We start from the raw sequence: 16,371 nt of genomic DNA on the forward strand, positions 1-16,371 counted from the left end.
CTTTAGATAACTTGGCAAAATTTTGTTCCCGTATTGAAGGCACCAACATTTATGCACTAATTTCAATTAACTAACTAACTACTTTTAATTAGGTCCAGATAAATTTATATTAATAGGCCAGTTCGAAAACATTTTAATAGAATGATTTATCTATACACAGAACATACTTGTAAGGAAACTTATATAACCCACTGTTAATAATGTAGTTATGTAGTTGTAGCTTAGAAGAGAATTATAATAAGAAGCATAAATAATAAGAAACATAAGAATATCAATAGGAATAAGTATACAAGATAATGCAGTAAAGCAAGCAGATCAGTCTGCATACTTGTTTTAAACCATCAACAAGTCTCGTTTCATTTAAATTCGCAGCTCATCCACTACATGGCGACCGTGACATAAAAAAAAGTGCAAAGTGAAATTTGTAAAAAGTAACATCAAAACTAAAGTGACTTTATGAAAAAAAAAAAAAAAAACAAATAAAACTTAAGTCTAATATTGGTTGTCGTTAACGTCGCGTGTTTTTGTAAAAAGTTAAATAGTGGAAAAAAAATATTTTAAATGAAAAATATCAAAATAATTTTAAAAATGAAACCAGTGAAATTAGTTAAAAACCTTTTTAAGTGTGGAAAAATATTTGCCAAAATTTTAACTGAAAACAAAGAAATAAGAAAGCTGTTACATTTAATTGGTAAAAAAAAAGAAAAAAGTAAAATTAAATTTCTTTTGCGGAAAACAATAACTATAAAGCAAAAACGTGCACTTCATTTGGGAAAGGACAGTTATTTGCATTTTTGTGGAAAAAAAATTTTTAATTAAATAACACCCAGAATAAGTTGTAACAAAAACACCACCAAATAATATTCCCAAGAAAACTAATAAAACATCATAAAAAGCCGGCTGTGTGTAAAAAAAAGGTATTTAATACGGAAAAATAGTTGTGCTAATCATTGTTGTTAGTGTTATATTGTGTTGCTGGTTGTTGTTGCTAGAGAGTCTGTGCATTGGTCTTACCAACAGAACATATTTTTTGTGCAAAATTAATAGCAAAACTGCAAAGTATGTAAAATTCAATAAGCACATAAAGCCATTATGAAAAAAAAACAAACGGTTAAAATAGGCAAAAAAAAAATCACATCAAATATGTAATAACGAAAAATGTGTAAATCGAAAAAATACATCAAAAAATTAATTTGTAGTGACTGTACTTATTAACAATAACAAAAACTAAAGAATTAAAACGTTGCGAAAAAAAACCTAACAAAAAAACTGAAAGTGATGTATGTTCGAAAAAAAAAATGCCGTTAACATAAAATACTTTACAGAAAATATGATAAACTCAAGGAGAAAAGCAGCTTAAAAAAAAAAAATCCAAAAGTGGTGTGATTTAAAAAAAAAATGAGGAACTCCGTTACTCCTAATACAACAAAAGGTTAAAATAGAAACCAAAAACTCACGCCACTGAGAGATAAAAAAATTTTGATTCCGTTACTTAAAATTTAAAAAAAAAAATCTAAAAATAAAAAACATAAAGACAAAGCTAAAAAAAGCCCCTAAAGTGGTTAAAAAAAACAGTTTATTTTTACTAAGTAGTGTAAAAAAAATTACAGTTTTTGGAAAAAATCAAAAGTGACAATCTGTATATTTGTACAACAATCATATTTGGTCAAAATAAAGTTGGCACAATTTTTCTTTTGAAAATTAAAACAAAACTGAAAAATAAAATTTAATTGAAATTTAATAAAAATTTTAATAAAATTTAATAAAAATTTAAAAAAAAAATTTTAATAAGAATTTAAAAAAAATTAATAAGAATTTTAAAATTGAATAAAAATTCAAATAAAAAATTTAATAAAATAATTTTGCTAAAAATAAATGAACATTGTTGAAGTGAACCACTGTACAAGAACAAAAAAAAAAAGTCAAATAAAATACAAAACAAAAGAAGATGAAAAAGAAAACTCAAGATTTTACAAGAAATGAAATAAAAGAAGCTAAGACTAAAAAAAGGAGTGAAATAATAACAAATAAAACGAAAAGTAAAAGAAAGGATAGTAAAATAATGTGCGAATAACAACAAGTGAGAGTAAATCAGCGAGTGAATAGCTGCATCAACTATAAAGTAAAACAACAACATGTGGTGAAAAATGTGTAAAGAGCAACTTAAAGAGAACGAAGCAGCGAAGCCGACGCTGAAATAACATCATGATCAACTTCTCATCAAGCTAGTGCATCATAACCCTACAAACATTTTCTATTGCGGAAGTTACCCGTGTGAAACTTCCAAACGTGCTAAAAGCTCGCTAGCGATGTTGCGGAAGTATAAGAATTCTTGTCACCAGTCGGGAAGAACTGATGCCGAGCTGGGGAACGTCTAAGAGTAACGTGGAAGATACTTCTGGAAGACCCGCAGAAGAAACTTCTAGATGACTCTTGGAAGTAAGATATTGCCAAAGACTCTTCTAGATGTGACTAGGAAGTCACTTCTTGAAGTGACTACCTAGTATCATCTAGAAGTGTTCCTATCTTATCTTCAAGAAGATGAATTTTCTCTTCTTCTGGAAGATGAGTTTTCTCTTCTTCTATTTGTATACTCACCAAAATATAATCTATAAAAATAAATCTAAATAAAATGAAATTTTATAGTTTTTATTAAAATAATTGATATTAAAATAGTAGAAAAAATAATTGATTTAACAACTAATCTAAAAAAGTAATATATGTACATTAGACCGACTCACAAAAAATGGTGCTTGAGTTACCCCCTCAAAATATTCGCTGTTATGTAATATGATGTTACCCAAAATATTTTCGGTTAAGTGCTGTCCATTAGTGAGCTGGATAGTTTTAAAGAAAATATCGTATGGGAACACTATTCTTCATGTTAAATTCAATATTTTACCCAGCTTCAAAAAATCTTTGTTATGTTTTATAATGGTTCCCAAAATATTTCTAGTCTATCGATGGCCGTTCGTGAGCTGAACCGGTTACAAAAAAGTCCCTTTTCAGTTATTTTGTTTTAAATTATACAGCAGTTCTTAAGCAATATATACAGTATGTGGTATCATTTGAAAAGTTTTTTGAAGCCAAGTCTAGTGGTGCGCAAAATTTGCAAAATTGTGCATACATTTTATTTTTCTTAGTGAAAAACTTAACAATTTTAAATATTTTGGAATATGACAATTATAAGCAGACGGTTATTTATGATTAATACATCATTGGACGCGGCTTTAAAATACTTTTTAAACGATACACCGTATTGGATATTTTGTTTCAAAACAAAAATTTAAAAAAAAATAATTCCAAAATACCTTTTTTTAATTTAGTCCAGCTCACGAACGGTCATCCCTAGACTTAAAATATTTTGGGAATCATCATAAAACAAAGCAAGGTAAATTTTGAGAGGGGTAACAAAAACACGTTTTTGCTTCCCATACAGAGTGGGAGTGTACATACATATGTATCAAAAATTTAGAATTATTACCTTATAATAGATAATTTTCAGGAAATCTGTATTAATATTCCAACTGTTGACTGGTATACTTCCAAAAATTGTAAAACGTTGGACTCTAAAATATTTTTGTAGTTCTTCATAAATTTTATGATCAATCCATCAAATTGTAAGATTTATATTTTGGAACGCATTAATCCTTCAACAAAATAAACCAAAATAATGCTATAATTAATATTGAATATACATACTTTTGTATTTATTGAAATTACCTGTTATACTTTAGGAAGCAATAAAAATAGGATTCTCTTATGTCCAATACATTTACCACCAAAGTTTAAACGGTCAGATCCATTTTTTACTTTTTCTGCAAATAATCGAACCGCGTGATGAAATAAGACATATATAACTTACCAGATCCCTTTGTTATATTTTAATTCGGTTAGAAGTATTTTAATAGGGGATACAATATTAGCTACTGCTTTCTAAAAAAATAAAATAATTAAAAATTAATTAATTAATTTATTTATTATTTTGAATCAATAAAAACATTACCTTTCATGAACATTTTTTAAATAACTTGGAATTAAACCATCTATAAAGATCTGAAATTACTAAGCCATGGATTATTTTTAAAATTATAACTAACGATAGAAACACCTTAACGACCCTAAACGGGATATTGTTTTTGACACTAATACTGCAATACTATTTTTTGTTTGCTCTCTTCTAATTAAGGAGTTATACACGTTCAAAAACTATCTACTTAGGTTTAATATCTTGGGAACGGCATGCTCAATATTAAGAATATTAGTATCATATGATAGGTCATAGAAAGACCTGATGTTAATAACTAAAAAAGTACCTATAATTATAATAATTAAATCCAAAGCTATATGAAAATTAATAAAATTGTATTTATTTAAAAAAGGTGGGTTTAAAGATATCTGATTTCAATATTAATTATCTTATATGGGCAATTTCGTGTCGAGTGACCCAAGTCAAAAAATAATGTATGTATAAATTAGTAGTATTAATTTCAATATAATGATTCCAGATAGGGTTTGAATACTTTAAGTAAAAATCTTAATGTATTTTGTTTTTGTTACGATAATGAAATACAAATAAAATTTTAGCTCAAAGTGATCATACGTAATCTAGAAACAAAACCTAAACGCGCAAATAGTTTATAAAATATTGAAAGTTAAGATTTAACTCAAATAAATCTAAATAGGTTAAAAATGCAATGTCCATCAAATGAAAGCCGAAACGTACAACTTGAAAAAGTCTCTAAATGCTTATAACTCTTAAACCAATTAAGAGAAAGACGAAATTTAATATAAAAACATTTTTAATTAAACATATTAGACTTCGTTTAAAAATAATGGAAATGGAAGCCGTTTAGAGTTGTTGACTTATTCCTAAAATAGTATTTTAATGCAAAATATGACAACTTACTTTTTAATTTTATTTATATAATCCTTGAAGATAATTACTTTTTGGTATATATTTAATAAACTTCGCCAATTAACAAAACCTTCTTAAATGTTTATTAACAGTTGACTTTTAACACAACACTGTCATATTGTTTTTTATTACTTAAGATTCACAATATATTAATTACACTATTTTTCTATGAACATTAAATTCAATAACTCATTTAAGTTTTACAATGAATAATTAAAACTGAACATGACTGGACAAAACACAAAACATCACTGAACTTAGCAAAATTTCTGCATTATTTATTTTTATTTTTTTCGCGTTCACGCTAAAAAATGGAGTATTTATATTTTTTTGTTTTTGTACTCTTTTTACTATCATCCGGAAGTAACCTAAAAGAATACTACCAGACGGCGAAAACTAGAAATCAATGTATTTTGTTTTTGTAAAATGTGTGCTCTCGTCTGACAATCGTCCAGAAGTGACTACAATCCACACTTCCAGATGAATAAAATACAACATTAATGTGAACACTCTTCAAACTGTCTTCCAGAAGTGACAAAAACATACAAATCAAGAAGATACAAATTAGGAAACAATGTATTTTGTTATTGTAAAATGTATGTTCTCACCCAACTCTCATACAGAAGTCACAAAATCGTATACTTCCAGATGAAAAAAATTCAACAGTCATGGTTTTTTGTTTAAGCAAAATGGATGCACTCTTCTAACGATCATCCGGAAGTAACTTAAAAGTATATTTCTAGAAGACGAAAATTCGAAATCAATGTATTTTGTTTTTGTAAAATGTGCGTTCTCGTCTGACAATCGTCCAGAAGTGTTTCTGACGTGGCGTCTGGGGTGATGCGCAATAGTTTTGTCTTCTAAATGTTTGAAGGGAATCGTCGCTGAAACAACATCATCATAAACTTCATCTACTACATCTTCACAATCATTATTGACTTCTCAACAGGCTGGTATCTTATTTACGAATTTATTATACCCCCCACCACCATCAGTGGTGATAGAGGGTATATATAACTTTGTCATTCCGTGTGTAACACCAAGAAATATTCATCTGAGACCCAACAAAGTATATATATTCTTGGACCTTATGAAATTCTGAGTCGATTTAGCTATGTCCGTCTGTCTGTCTGTCTGTATAAAACATTCTCACGTTAACACGAAGCAACAAAAATTAACGAAATTCACCCAAAATATTTATTATTGTCCTAGGCAGTTTGGTATTGAAAATGAGCAAAATCGGTTCTGACCGGGAAAAGTTATGAATCAAAATTTGAAACAACCTCGAAAAAAATAAGCATTTTTTACACATTCTGGTGTAATTTTCTCGAAAACTATGAAAGATAATTCCATAAACATCAGCATACATTCGTTTCTACACAAGAGCTTGACTCCTGCTTAAAATTGCCAGAATCGGTCCACAATTTCATATACCTCCCATACAAAAGTACATATTCCCGGAAAATGGGTTTTTTGTTAATAACTTCCGTCACAATGTCGAAATCTTTACAAAATTTTACAAATAAAAATCTTATATCAATAGAATTCATTCAGAGAAAAAATGTTCTTGATCGGTCCATAATTGGACATAGCTCCCATACAAGGTCCCCTCCCGAAAATAACTTAAACGCAAATAATTCATTTCTAAATCAAGTTATTCGAAAATCTCTTAAATGCACATTACTCATTACCAAATAAAGCTATTGATACAAAAATTCTATTTCAAGATTTTTGCACGATCGGTTCATAACACACATTACTTATTACTAAATTACGATATAGATACAAAATTTTACTGAAATATAGCTTTCATGTCCAGAAGTTTTGCTTAAAGAATTTTTTACGATCGGTCTATAATTGGTCATATCTCCCATACTAGGTCCTGCCCCTAAAACCGTATTTAACTAGTTGCATTATCAATTTGTGTAGAAAAAAAATATATATATGTATTTTGAAAATCCTTAAATCTTTCACACACATGCATACATGCAAATTAATAAAAATCGCCAAGCGTTGGTAATGTTCAATAAATCTTGGAATTGTATTAGATTTGAGCTGTTTGAATCTAGGGATTTTTCTATTTAAGATATGACAAAACTTATTTCTACAAATATTTGATCAATTAGAAAAGTATTAATATAAAAGTAGCTGGTGGAGGGTATTTAAGATTCGGCTCAGCCGAATATAGCACTCTAACTTGTTTTATAATATACATATGATTATTGCACAGAACAAAATTATAGTAAAACTTTCTTATAAAATTATATTTTATTGTAGTAAAACATTACTTATAATATATATATATTTAATATAATTATTATATATAATTTATTACATATGTATATAAATTAAAATAAATAAAAAGAGAATAAAAATTAAAAAATTTATAAAAATGGAAAAAAGTAAAAAAAAAAAAAAAAATATTTTAATTTGAATGGATAAAGAAAAATACAAATCTAAGGAAAAGAAAATATAAAAATAAAATAAATAAAAATACATTCCTATACAATTAATTTTACAATTTATCAAAGAAACAGAAAGAAAACATTTAATGAAATAATTTCAAAGAAACATTTTACATGAAATGAAAAATACAGAAATATTTTTTAATGTCTAATTTTCAAAACGATTTATTTAATAAACTAATTTCAAATTTCTATAAAATAAAAAGAAGAATTTTGCAAAATAGGCCAATTTCGTCAAAACAATGTAAAATCGAAGAATATACTAATTTACTTATTGAAACCTACAATAATATTTTGATATACACATTAGAATATAATGAACAATTACCTGATAATTTGAAAAATAAGGTTCATGAGAAAATTTTAATTTGTAGGGAATTGTTAGTCAGATGCTTTTGTAAATTGAAATGCAATATTAGGGTACCATATGGTGAAAATTTGTTCGAACTTATACGAAAAGAGGTAATCACAGACTTAGGTGAAAGTCGAGACTATACGGAAAAATCTGAGGAAAGTACTGAAACAGACACAGAAGAATATATTACAGATTCAAAAGATACAGATATTGTAAATATAAGCGGTTTCAAAATGACTTCCATAGAAGAAAAAACTAAGTTTATCTCGATGTGCGCCAATATAATTAGGGAAAATTTTGACGGTAATCCCCTTAGTTTAAACTCCTTCATAGATAAGATCAATTTAATTGAAGAGCTTACTGCACCAAATTTGATAAACTGTCTCATTTCATTCATAAAATCGAAATTAGACGGAAAGGCAAGAGAAGTTTTACCAGAGAACATAACAAGCGTTGAACAGATCAAAAACACTCTTAAAGATAGGATCAAACCCGATAATTCGAAGGTTATTGCCGGTAGAATTGCAGCCTTACATATAAAAAATAATAGTTATGCAGATTTTTCGAAAACAGTAGAAGATTTAGCAGATGCATTACAACGTTCTCTTGTAATAGAGGGTATAACAAAGGAAAAGGCACAGGAAATGGCAATAGAACAGACGGTTTCTATATGCAGAAATAATGCTAAGTCGGACATGGTTAAGGCTATTTTATCATCAACAGTTTTCAAAGAACCGAAGGATGTGGTTGCGAAATTGATAATAGTGGAATCCACAAATCAAAAGGAATATCAGGTTTTGACAATGGGACATAGGAACAAATCGTCATTTATTCGAAATAATCAAAATAATAGAAATAATGGATATCGTGGTCATAATAGTTCATATCGAGGTCGGAATAATTCATATAGTAGTCGCAATAATTCGTATCGTCAGAACAATGCATACCGTAATCAGAATAATAATTTATATAATTACAATACTTTTCGGGGACTTTAAACGCGCAGGCCCCTCAGCACGAGATGTTGAGGGAGGAGGAAATGTAATTAGGAGAAATGTTCCAAATAATCCAAATTTTATCAATAATGTCACAAAATCCATATATAGTTTTAATTTAAATTATTCTGATTTCATAAGTTTATATTGTTCATCAACACATAGAACAAATACATTTTTAGTTGATTCACAGGCCGATATATCAGTTCTCAAATTGTCTTGTTTAAGATCTAATGTGGAGATAAATGACCAAAATACTATTAACATTGTTGGTATAACAACTAATACTACGACATCGTTAGGTACAATTAACACAAAACTGATCATTTCTAATAACACAATACCTCAAGTTTTTCATATAGTAGCTGATAATTTCAATATTCCCTCAGATGGTATATTGGGGAAGGACTTTTTGAAGAATAATAAATGCAATATTGATTACAGTTCGATGACAATTTCATTTTATGTTCCGAAAATAAACAAAAGAGTAGTAATTCCAATTTTTCACGGTACTAGAGAACATTTATTTGTCGTTCCACCAAGATGTGAAGTTTTTAGAGAATTTAGATTGGAAAACATAGCTGAGCCAGTTTTTGTCGATTGCCAGGAAATTTGTAAAGGCGTATTTGTTAGTAAAAGTATTGTGACGTCAGATAATCCAGTTTTACGTATACTAAATACCACAGACGAAACGAAATTTGTAAACAGTTGTAATGTAAAGACAGAAAAGCTTTCTGACTATTACATCTATTCTATAAACAAAACATCTGTTTGCAGTGAAAGGTCTAAAAACTTAGAAACAGTTTTAACTGACAAAATGCCAAACTATATAAAAGATGATTTAATGCCATTATGCGAGGAATATGCAGATATTTTCACTCTAAAGGAAGATAAGATGACAATAAATAACTTTTACGAACAAAAATTAAGACTAAAAGATAGCGAGCCAGTCTATATTAAAAATTATCGTCTACCATATACCCAGAGAAGTGAAATAAAACGTCAAGTTCAAAATCTACTCGAAAACGACTTAATTGAACCAAGTACCTCAAATTATAACAGTCCATTGATCTTAGTGCCGAAAAAGAGTCCAAATGATAGCAAATCTTATAGAATGTGTGTAGATTTCAGAGCCATTAATAAAAAGCTAATCGCTGATAAATTTCCTTTGGCTAGGATTGACGATATACTCGACAATCTTGGCCGAGCTAAATATTTTTCTATTATTGACTTATTTTCTGGTTTTCATCAAATTCCCCTGCACGAGGATTCAAGAGATTTAACATAATTTAGTACAGATCAAGGTGCATTTCGGTGGAAAGTTTTACCTTTTGGACTAAACGTAGCTCCAAATTCGTTTTCCAGGATGATGTCAATAGCATTTTCTGGTCTTGAACCTAATAAAGCGTTTTTGTACATTGATGATATCATTGTAATTGGCTGCAGCAAACAACATCATTTAAAAAACTTAACAAACGTATTTGACATTCTGAGAAAATTTAACCTAAAAATAAATCCCTACAAATGCTTTTCAAACCCGAAGTCACATTTCTAGGTCATAGATGTACTTCAAAGGGACTGTTACCCGATGATAATAAGATAGTGGCTATAGAAAAGTACACAGTTCCATCTGATAAGGATGCCGTTAAACGTTTTGTTGCATTTGCAAATTATTATCGAAGGTTTATACCTAATTTTGCGTCAATTGTAAGTCCATTAAACAATATAACTCGTAAAAAAGTGAGCTTCGTATGGGATGAAAAATGCCAAAAATCGTTCGAGAAAATCAAATCAGAGTTAATTTCACCAAGAATTTTACAATACCCAGATTTTTCAAAGGAATTTTTAATAACTGTCGATGCTTCAAAAGTTGGTTGTGGAGCAATACTTAGTCAAAACTTTTCAGGTCATGATTTACCAATATATTATGCATCTAAGGCATTTAATCGTTCAGAGCAAAAGAAACCTACTATAGAACAAGAACTTATCGCAATATACTTTTCAATAAATCAGTTTAGACCATATGTTTACGGAACCAAATTTGTAGTCAGATCAGATCATAGGCCCTTAGTTTATCTTTTTAATATGAAAGATCCATCCTCCAAACTTACAAATATAAGACTTAAACTATCAGAATACAACTTCTCTATTGAACATATAAAAGGAAAAAATAACGTCGGAGCTGATGCTTTATCACGAATTTCGGTTGACGAACTGAAAAACAATGGAGATAAAAGCATTTTAGCAGTAACAACGCGCGCGATGTCCAAAAAACCTGACGTAAATAAAACAAACTTAAAAGATGATAAAGTTGATAATTTGAAAGAATACGATAAATTTTCACATGAATTCAATAAAAAAGTTGCAAAGATAAAGTCTGAAATATTTTATAAGAATGATGAAGTAACGAACATCAAAATAAGAATGTATAATAAATTTAAATGCATAGTAAATGTTAGTTTTGTTAACGAAACATCAAACTTTGGTGAGATGCTTTTGAGGCTTCAGAAAAGTGCCAACAATAATAATATTTACACAGCAGAATGGTCAAAAAATGATCCATTTTTTTCGATATGTTCAATTCAAGATTTTAAAAACCATGGTAACAAAGTATTAACATCGCTGGAAATTATGTTAGTTGATCCAATAGAGAAAATAAAGGATAGAAGGACAAGGGAAAAACTGTTAGAAATGTATCATAGTGATCCAATTGTAGGAGGACATTGTGGTCGTAAAAGACTATATGCAAAGCTTAGGACAAAATATTATTGGAAAAATATGAAGAAAGATATTGCTTCATTTGTTAAAAAATGTGAAAAATGTAATTTAAATAAAGTAAGAATTGGGACACTTACAATAACACCAACCCCTGTAAAACCTTTTGATATAGTAGTATTAGATACAATTGGTCCTTTGCCTACTTCTAAATATGAAAATAAATATGCATTAACTTTAATTTGTGATTTTACAAAATATCTTGTTAGTATACCAATACCTGATAAAAGTGCGAAAACTATAGCTCAAGCAATTTTTGAAAACTTTATTTTGATATATGGAAGAATGAAAACCTTGAAAACCGATTTAGGAACCGAATTTAAGAACGAAATTTTTACTGAATTATGCAAACTCTTGGATATTGATTTAAATTTTTCAACAGCCTACCATCATCAAACAGTAGGGACGGTAGAACGAAACCATAGAGTTTTTAATGAATATTTAAGAGCATATATTAGTGAAAATCATTCGGACTGGGATACATATTTAAAATATTTCTCATTTTTTCATAATACAACTTCAAGTTCTGTTTTTGACAACAAATTTACACCTTATGAGCTAGTTTTTGGAAGAAATGCTGTTATGCCTAAAGATTTAAACTTTAAACATTAATTATTTCTTTTAAAAAACTTATTTTTTTGTTTACCAAAAGCAAATTTTGAAATACTGTAAATACTAGAACTTTTGTAAATTCTATAATATTTTTACCTTTACTTTTATACTTATACAAAAAATTATAAAATTAAACATAATAAATAATTTTTATAATAATTTTTATATATATATAAAAAAAATCTTGAACCAAACACAGATTGATCACCTGTTTTGATTCAACATTTTTTTTTTCTTTAAGAAGGGAGGTGTAAGGAAACTTATATGACCCACTGTTAATAATGTAGTTATGTAGTTGTAGCTTAGAAGAGAATTATAATAAGAAGCATAAATAATAAGAAACATAAGAACAGCAATAAGAATAAGAATATCAATAAGAATAAGTATATAAGATAATGCAATAAAGCAAGCAGATCAGTCTGCATACTTGTTTTAAACCATCAACAAGTCTCGTTTCATTTAAATTCGCAGCTCATCCACATTTAAATTTTATCCGGATATAATCATCTAATAACAAATTAAGTGGTATTAAGTGATTTTTTTTTAGGTGTATTTCTTCGGATTTGATGTATATATGTACATCCTCCTTTCAAACTAACTAACTAACTAAGTGATTTTCATAAATATACCTTCTGAACTGACCAAAAACGGCATACCGCCCCATCCATGGGGTAAATACGCTAAGAGGATGGGTCTGTTTTATATTTTAATTCATTAAACAAAGTGTAATAAACCAGATATTTATTGTTTATTTCACATAACTTAACAAAAAAATTAAAACAAATCATTATTGATTTTTTCTATATTTTAAACGAATTTTGTTCTACATCACAAGCATTACATATATTTGGCGAATGTGCCCCACGGGCTCCCTTATATGGGAGCTATGACCAATTATGAGTGACTCATACAAAGACAAAACATTTTTGTGTCAAATTTTATCAAGATAGCTTTATTTGACAATGAAATATGTGTTTTTAAGTGATTTTCGTTGAACCGATTTTGCTGATTTTCAATACCAAACTGCTTAGGATAATAACAAATATTTTGCTTAGTTTTAACGTGATCGTGTTTTACACAGACAGACAGACAGACAGACGGACAAAGCTAAATCGACTCAGAATTTCATAAGGACCCAAAATATATATACTTTGTTGGGTCTTAGATGAATATTTCTTGGTGTTACACACGGAACGACAAACTTATATATACACTCTATCACCACTGATGGTGGTGGAGGGTATAAATATCATGTTGTATACAGGACTATATCAAATTTATCGGGATATACATGGTTTAAAATAAGTTTTTTGAAGAATTAAAAAAAAATATTGTTAAAGTGATTTAAAAAAATTAATATAAAAGGCGAATCATACGTCTAGTTAAATTCTGAGGGCAGAGATTTATAGATGTAGTTGTTCTACGGAACAGGTTTTTTGGTGTTCATATCAAATATTTGTTTACAAATTAATCAACTAATGTTTATAAGTGTTGCTAATATTTGTTACAAAAATTGACGGGTTCTAATGAAACCGTGATAAATAACAAAAATATACTTTTCACAGGTAAGTAGTAAAATTTAACAATACCTACATATGTTTTTGTCCTTTTACAATTACAATCATTTTATTACAAATACGCGTGCGCGCGGAAATATTGTCACAATTAGGTAATAATATAACAAATGAATCTGAAAATTTCCCAAAATAACTAGATTAATTTTTATACCCACCATCAAAAAAGATGGGGGGTATATTGATTTTGTCATTCCGTTTGTAACACATCGAAATATTGGTCATAGACCCATAAAAGTATATATATTTCGGCTCCTTATTAAATTCTAAGACGATCTAGCCATGTCCGTCCGTCTGTCTGTCCGTCTGTCTGTTGAAATCACGATAGAGACCACACGAGAGGAACTAGACGGTTGAAATTTTGCATAAATATTCTCTATTGTTAAGGTTTGTTTGGTATTGATAATGGGCAATATCGGTCCACTTTTTCGGATTGCCCCCATACAAGTGGACCTCAAAAAAACAGCTTTAACGGGCATAACTGCTTTAGAAGTACAAGTATAGCAATGAAATTCGACATAAATAAGTTTAATATGAACCAAAATCTGTCTATCAAATTTTTTGAGGATCGGCCCATAAATGAGCCTACCGCCCATATAAGGTCCCCTTTAGGAAATTACTTTAACACTCATTACTGGTCCCAAAATGTAAGTATAGCGATGAAATTCGGTATAAGTATGTTTCTTACGAACCAAAATCTCAACAAATTTTTTTTAGGATCGGCCCATAAATGACCCTACCCCCCATGTAAGGTCCCCTTTAGAAAATGACTTTAACACTCATTACTAGCCCAAAAATTCGAGTATAGCGATGAAATTCAGTATAAGTAAGTTTCTTATGAACCAAAACTTTTTAACCAATTTTTTTAGGATCGGCCCATAAATGACCCTACCCCCCATATAAGGTCCACTCCTGAAAATGACTTTAACACTCATTACTGGCCCCAAAATGCAAGTATAGCGATGAAATTCGACATAAATAAGTTTCATGTAAGCCAAAATCTTTCTACCAAATTTTTTGAGGATAGGTCCATAATTGACCCTACCCCCCATATAAGGTCCCCTTTAGGAAATTACTTTAACACTCATTACTGGTCCAAAAATGCGAGTATAGCGATGAAATTCGGTATAAGTAAGTTTTTTACGAACCAAAAATTCGACATAAGTAAGTTTCTTATGATCAAAAATCACTATGCAAAATTTTATAAGGATCGGTCCATGATTGACCCTACCCCCCATATAAGGTCCCCTTCAGAAAGTGACTGCAACGCTCATTAATAGCTTAAAAATACGAGTGTAGCGATGAAATTCGACACAAATAAATTTAATACGAACCAAATTCTGTCTACCAAATTTTATGAGGATCGACCCATAATTAACCCTACCCCACTATATAAGGTCCCCTTCAGAAAAGGGGGACCTAAAAAATACGAGTATATAGATGATTCGACATTAGTAAGTTTCATTCGAGTCAAACGAGGATTGATGGTGGGTATATAAGATTCGGCATAGCCGAATATAACACTCTTACTTGTTTTAAATTCATTTAGTTTATATACAATGCTGTATAACATTTAAAATTAAAGTAAATTCAATATAAATAAAGTGTAAATTTTATATATCATTATTTTAATTTTATGTATGTATATCTGATTTGATTCTGATTTGAATATCTGGATCTACTCAATCCATTTTTGTAATTTTTTTACCATTATTATTCGCAATCGCTTTCACTTTCCCTTGCTTTCCCCCATACTATTATTTTCAAAAGAAATCCGTTTTTGTTCGCTATTTCAGCGGAATTTTTTGATCAATTGTGGTCAAATATTAATCTGTTAGATTTAGGGCGATGCTCTGAGCAGGTCATTAAAATTTTTCAGTGTTTTTATACCCTACACCACTTTAGTGGGGAGGGTATATTGGGTTTGTGCTGATGTTTGTAACGCACAATAATATTGGTTCCATACCCACCTTAAAGTATTCCAATCGGCTTAGAATCATTTTCTGAGTCGATTTAGCTATATCCGTCCGTCTGTCCGTCCATGTAAACCTTGTAATCAAATTACAGGTCGCAATTTTGAAGATAATTCAATGAAATTTGGCACATGATCTTCCATTGTCCCAGGGACAAAACCTATTGAAAACGGTTAAGATCGGTCCATTATTTCACCTAGCCCCCATACAACTGAACCCCTGAATAGGGCTTGTAAACTTTGTAATCAAACTACAGATCGCAATTTTGAAGATAATTCAATGAAATTTGGCACATGATCTTCTATTGTCCCAGAGACGAAGCCTATTGAAAATGGTTAACATCGGTTCATTTTTTCACCTAGTCCCCATACAACTGAACCCGACGAATAGGGATTTTAAGTTCATAATTGTGTTTAATATACTCGTATCTCGACAAAAAACTAAAAAACCAAGTTCTATACTAGCCTTGATGACCCTCATGAATTTTTTAATTATAGGGTCTCAGTTGACCATAGCCCCTATTCAAAGCCCCTAAAGCATTTATTATGAAAACTAAATCACATTTTTTTGTAACAACTACCGGAGACGAAGCCTATTGAAAATGGTTAGCATCGGACCATATTTCACCTAGCCCCCATACAACTGAACCCGACGAATAGGGATTTTAAGTTCATAATTGTTTTTAATATACTCGTATCTCGACA

General features: G+C 29.4%; 1 protein-coding gene across 1 annotated transcript; it reads left to right on the top strand.

Annotated features, from left to right (window-relative positions):
• Positions 1-7,971: 7,971 nt before the first annotated feature.
• On the top strand, positions 7,972-8,736 carry LOC119604288 (probable serine/threonine-protein kinase nek1). The gene has a single exon (XM_037956824.1). It carries the CDS (start codon positions 7,972-7,974, stop codon positions 8,734-8,736), a length of 765 nt encoding a protein of 254 aa, XP_037812752.1.
• Positions 8,737-16,371: the final 7,635 nt, after the last annotated feature.

This window comes from Lucilia sericata, unplaced genomic scaffold (genome assembly GCF_015586225.1).
Source record: "Lucilia sericata isolate MDLA Ls3-8-SP2 unplaced genomic scaffold, ASM1558622v1 Contig000379F_arrow, whole genome shotgun sequence".
In the NCBI taxonomy this organism is placed as follows: domain Eukaryota; kingdom Metazoa; phylum Arthropoda; class Insecta; order Diptera; family Calliphoridae; genus Lucilia; species Lucilia sericata.

What these genes read in the sequence shown, in the direction of transcription:
- LOC119604288 (XM_037956824.1), top strand. Translation starts at nt 7,972, where the DNA reads ATGACTTCCATAGAAGAAAAAACTAAGTTTATCTCGATGTGCGCCAAT.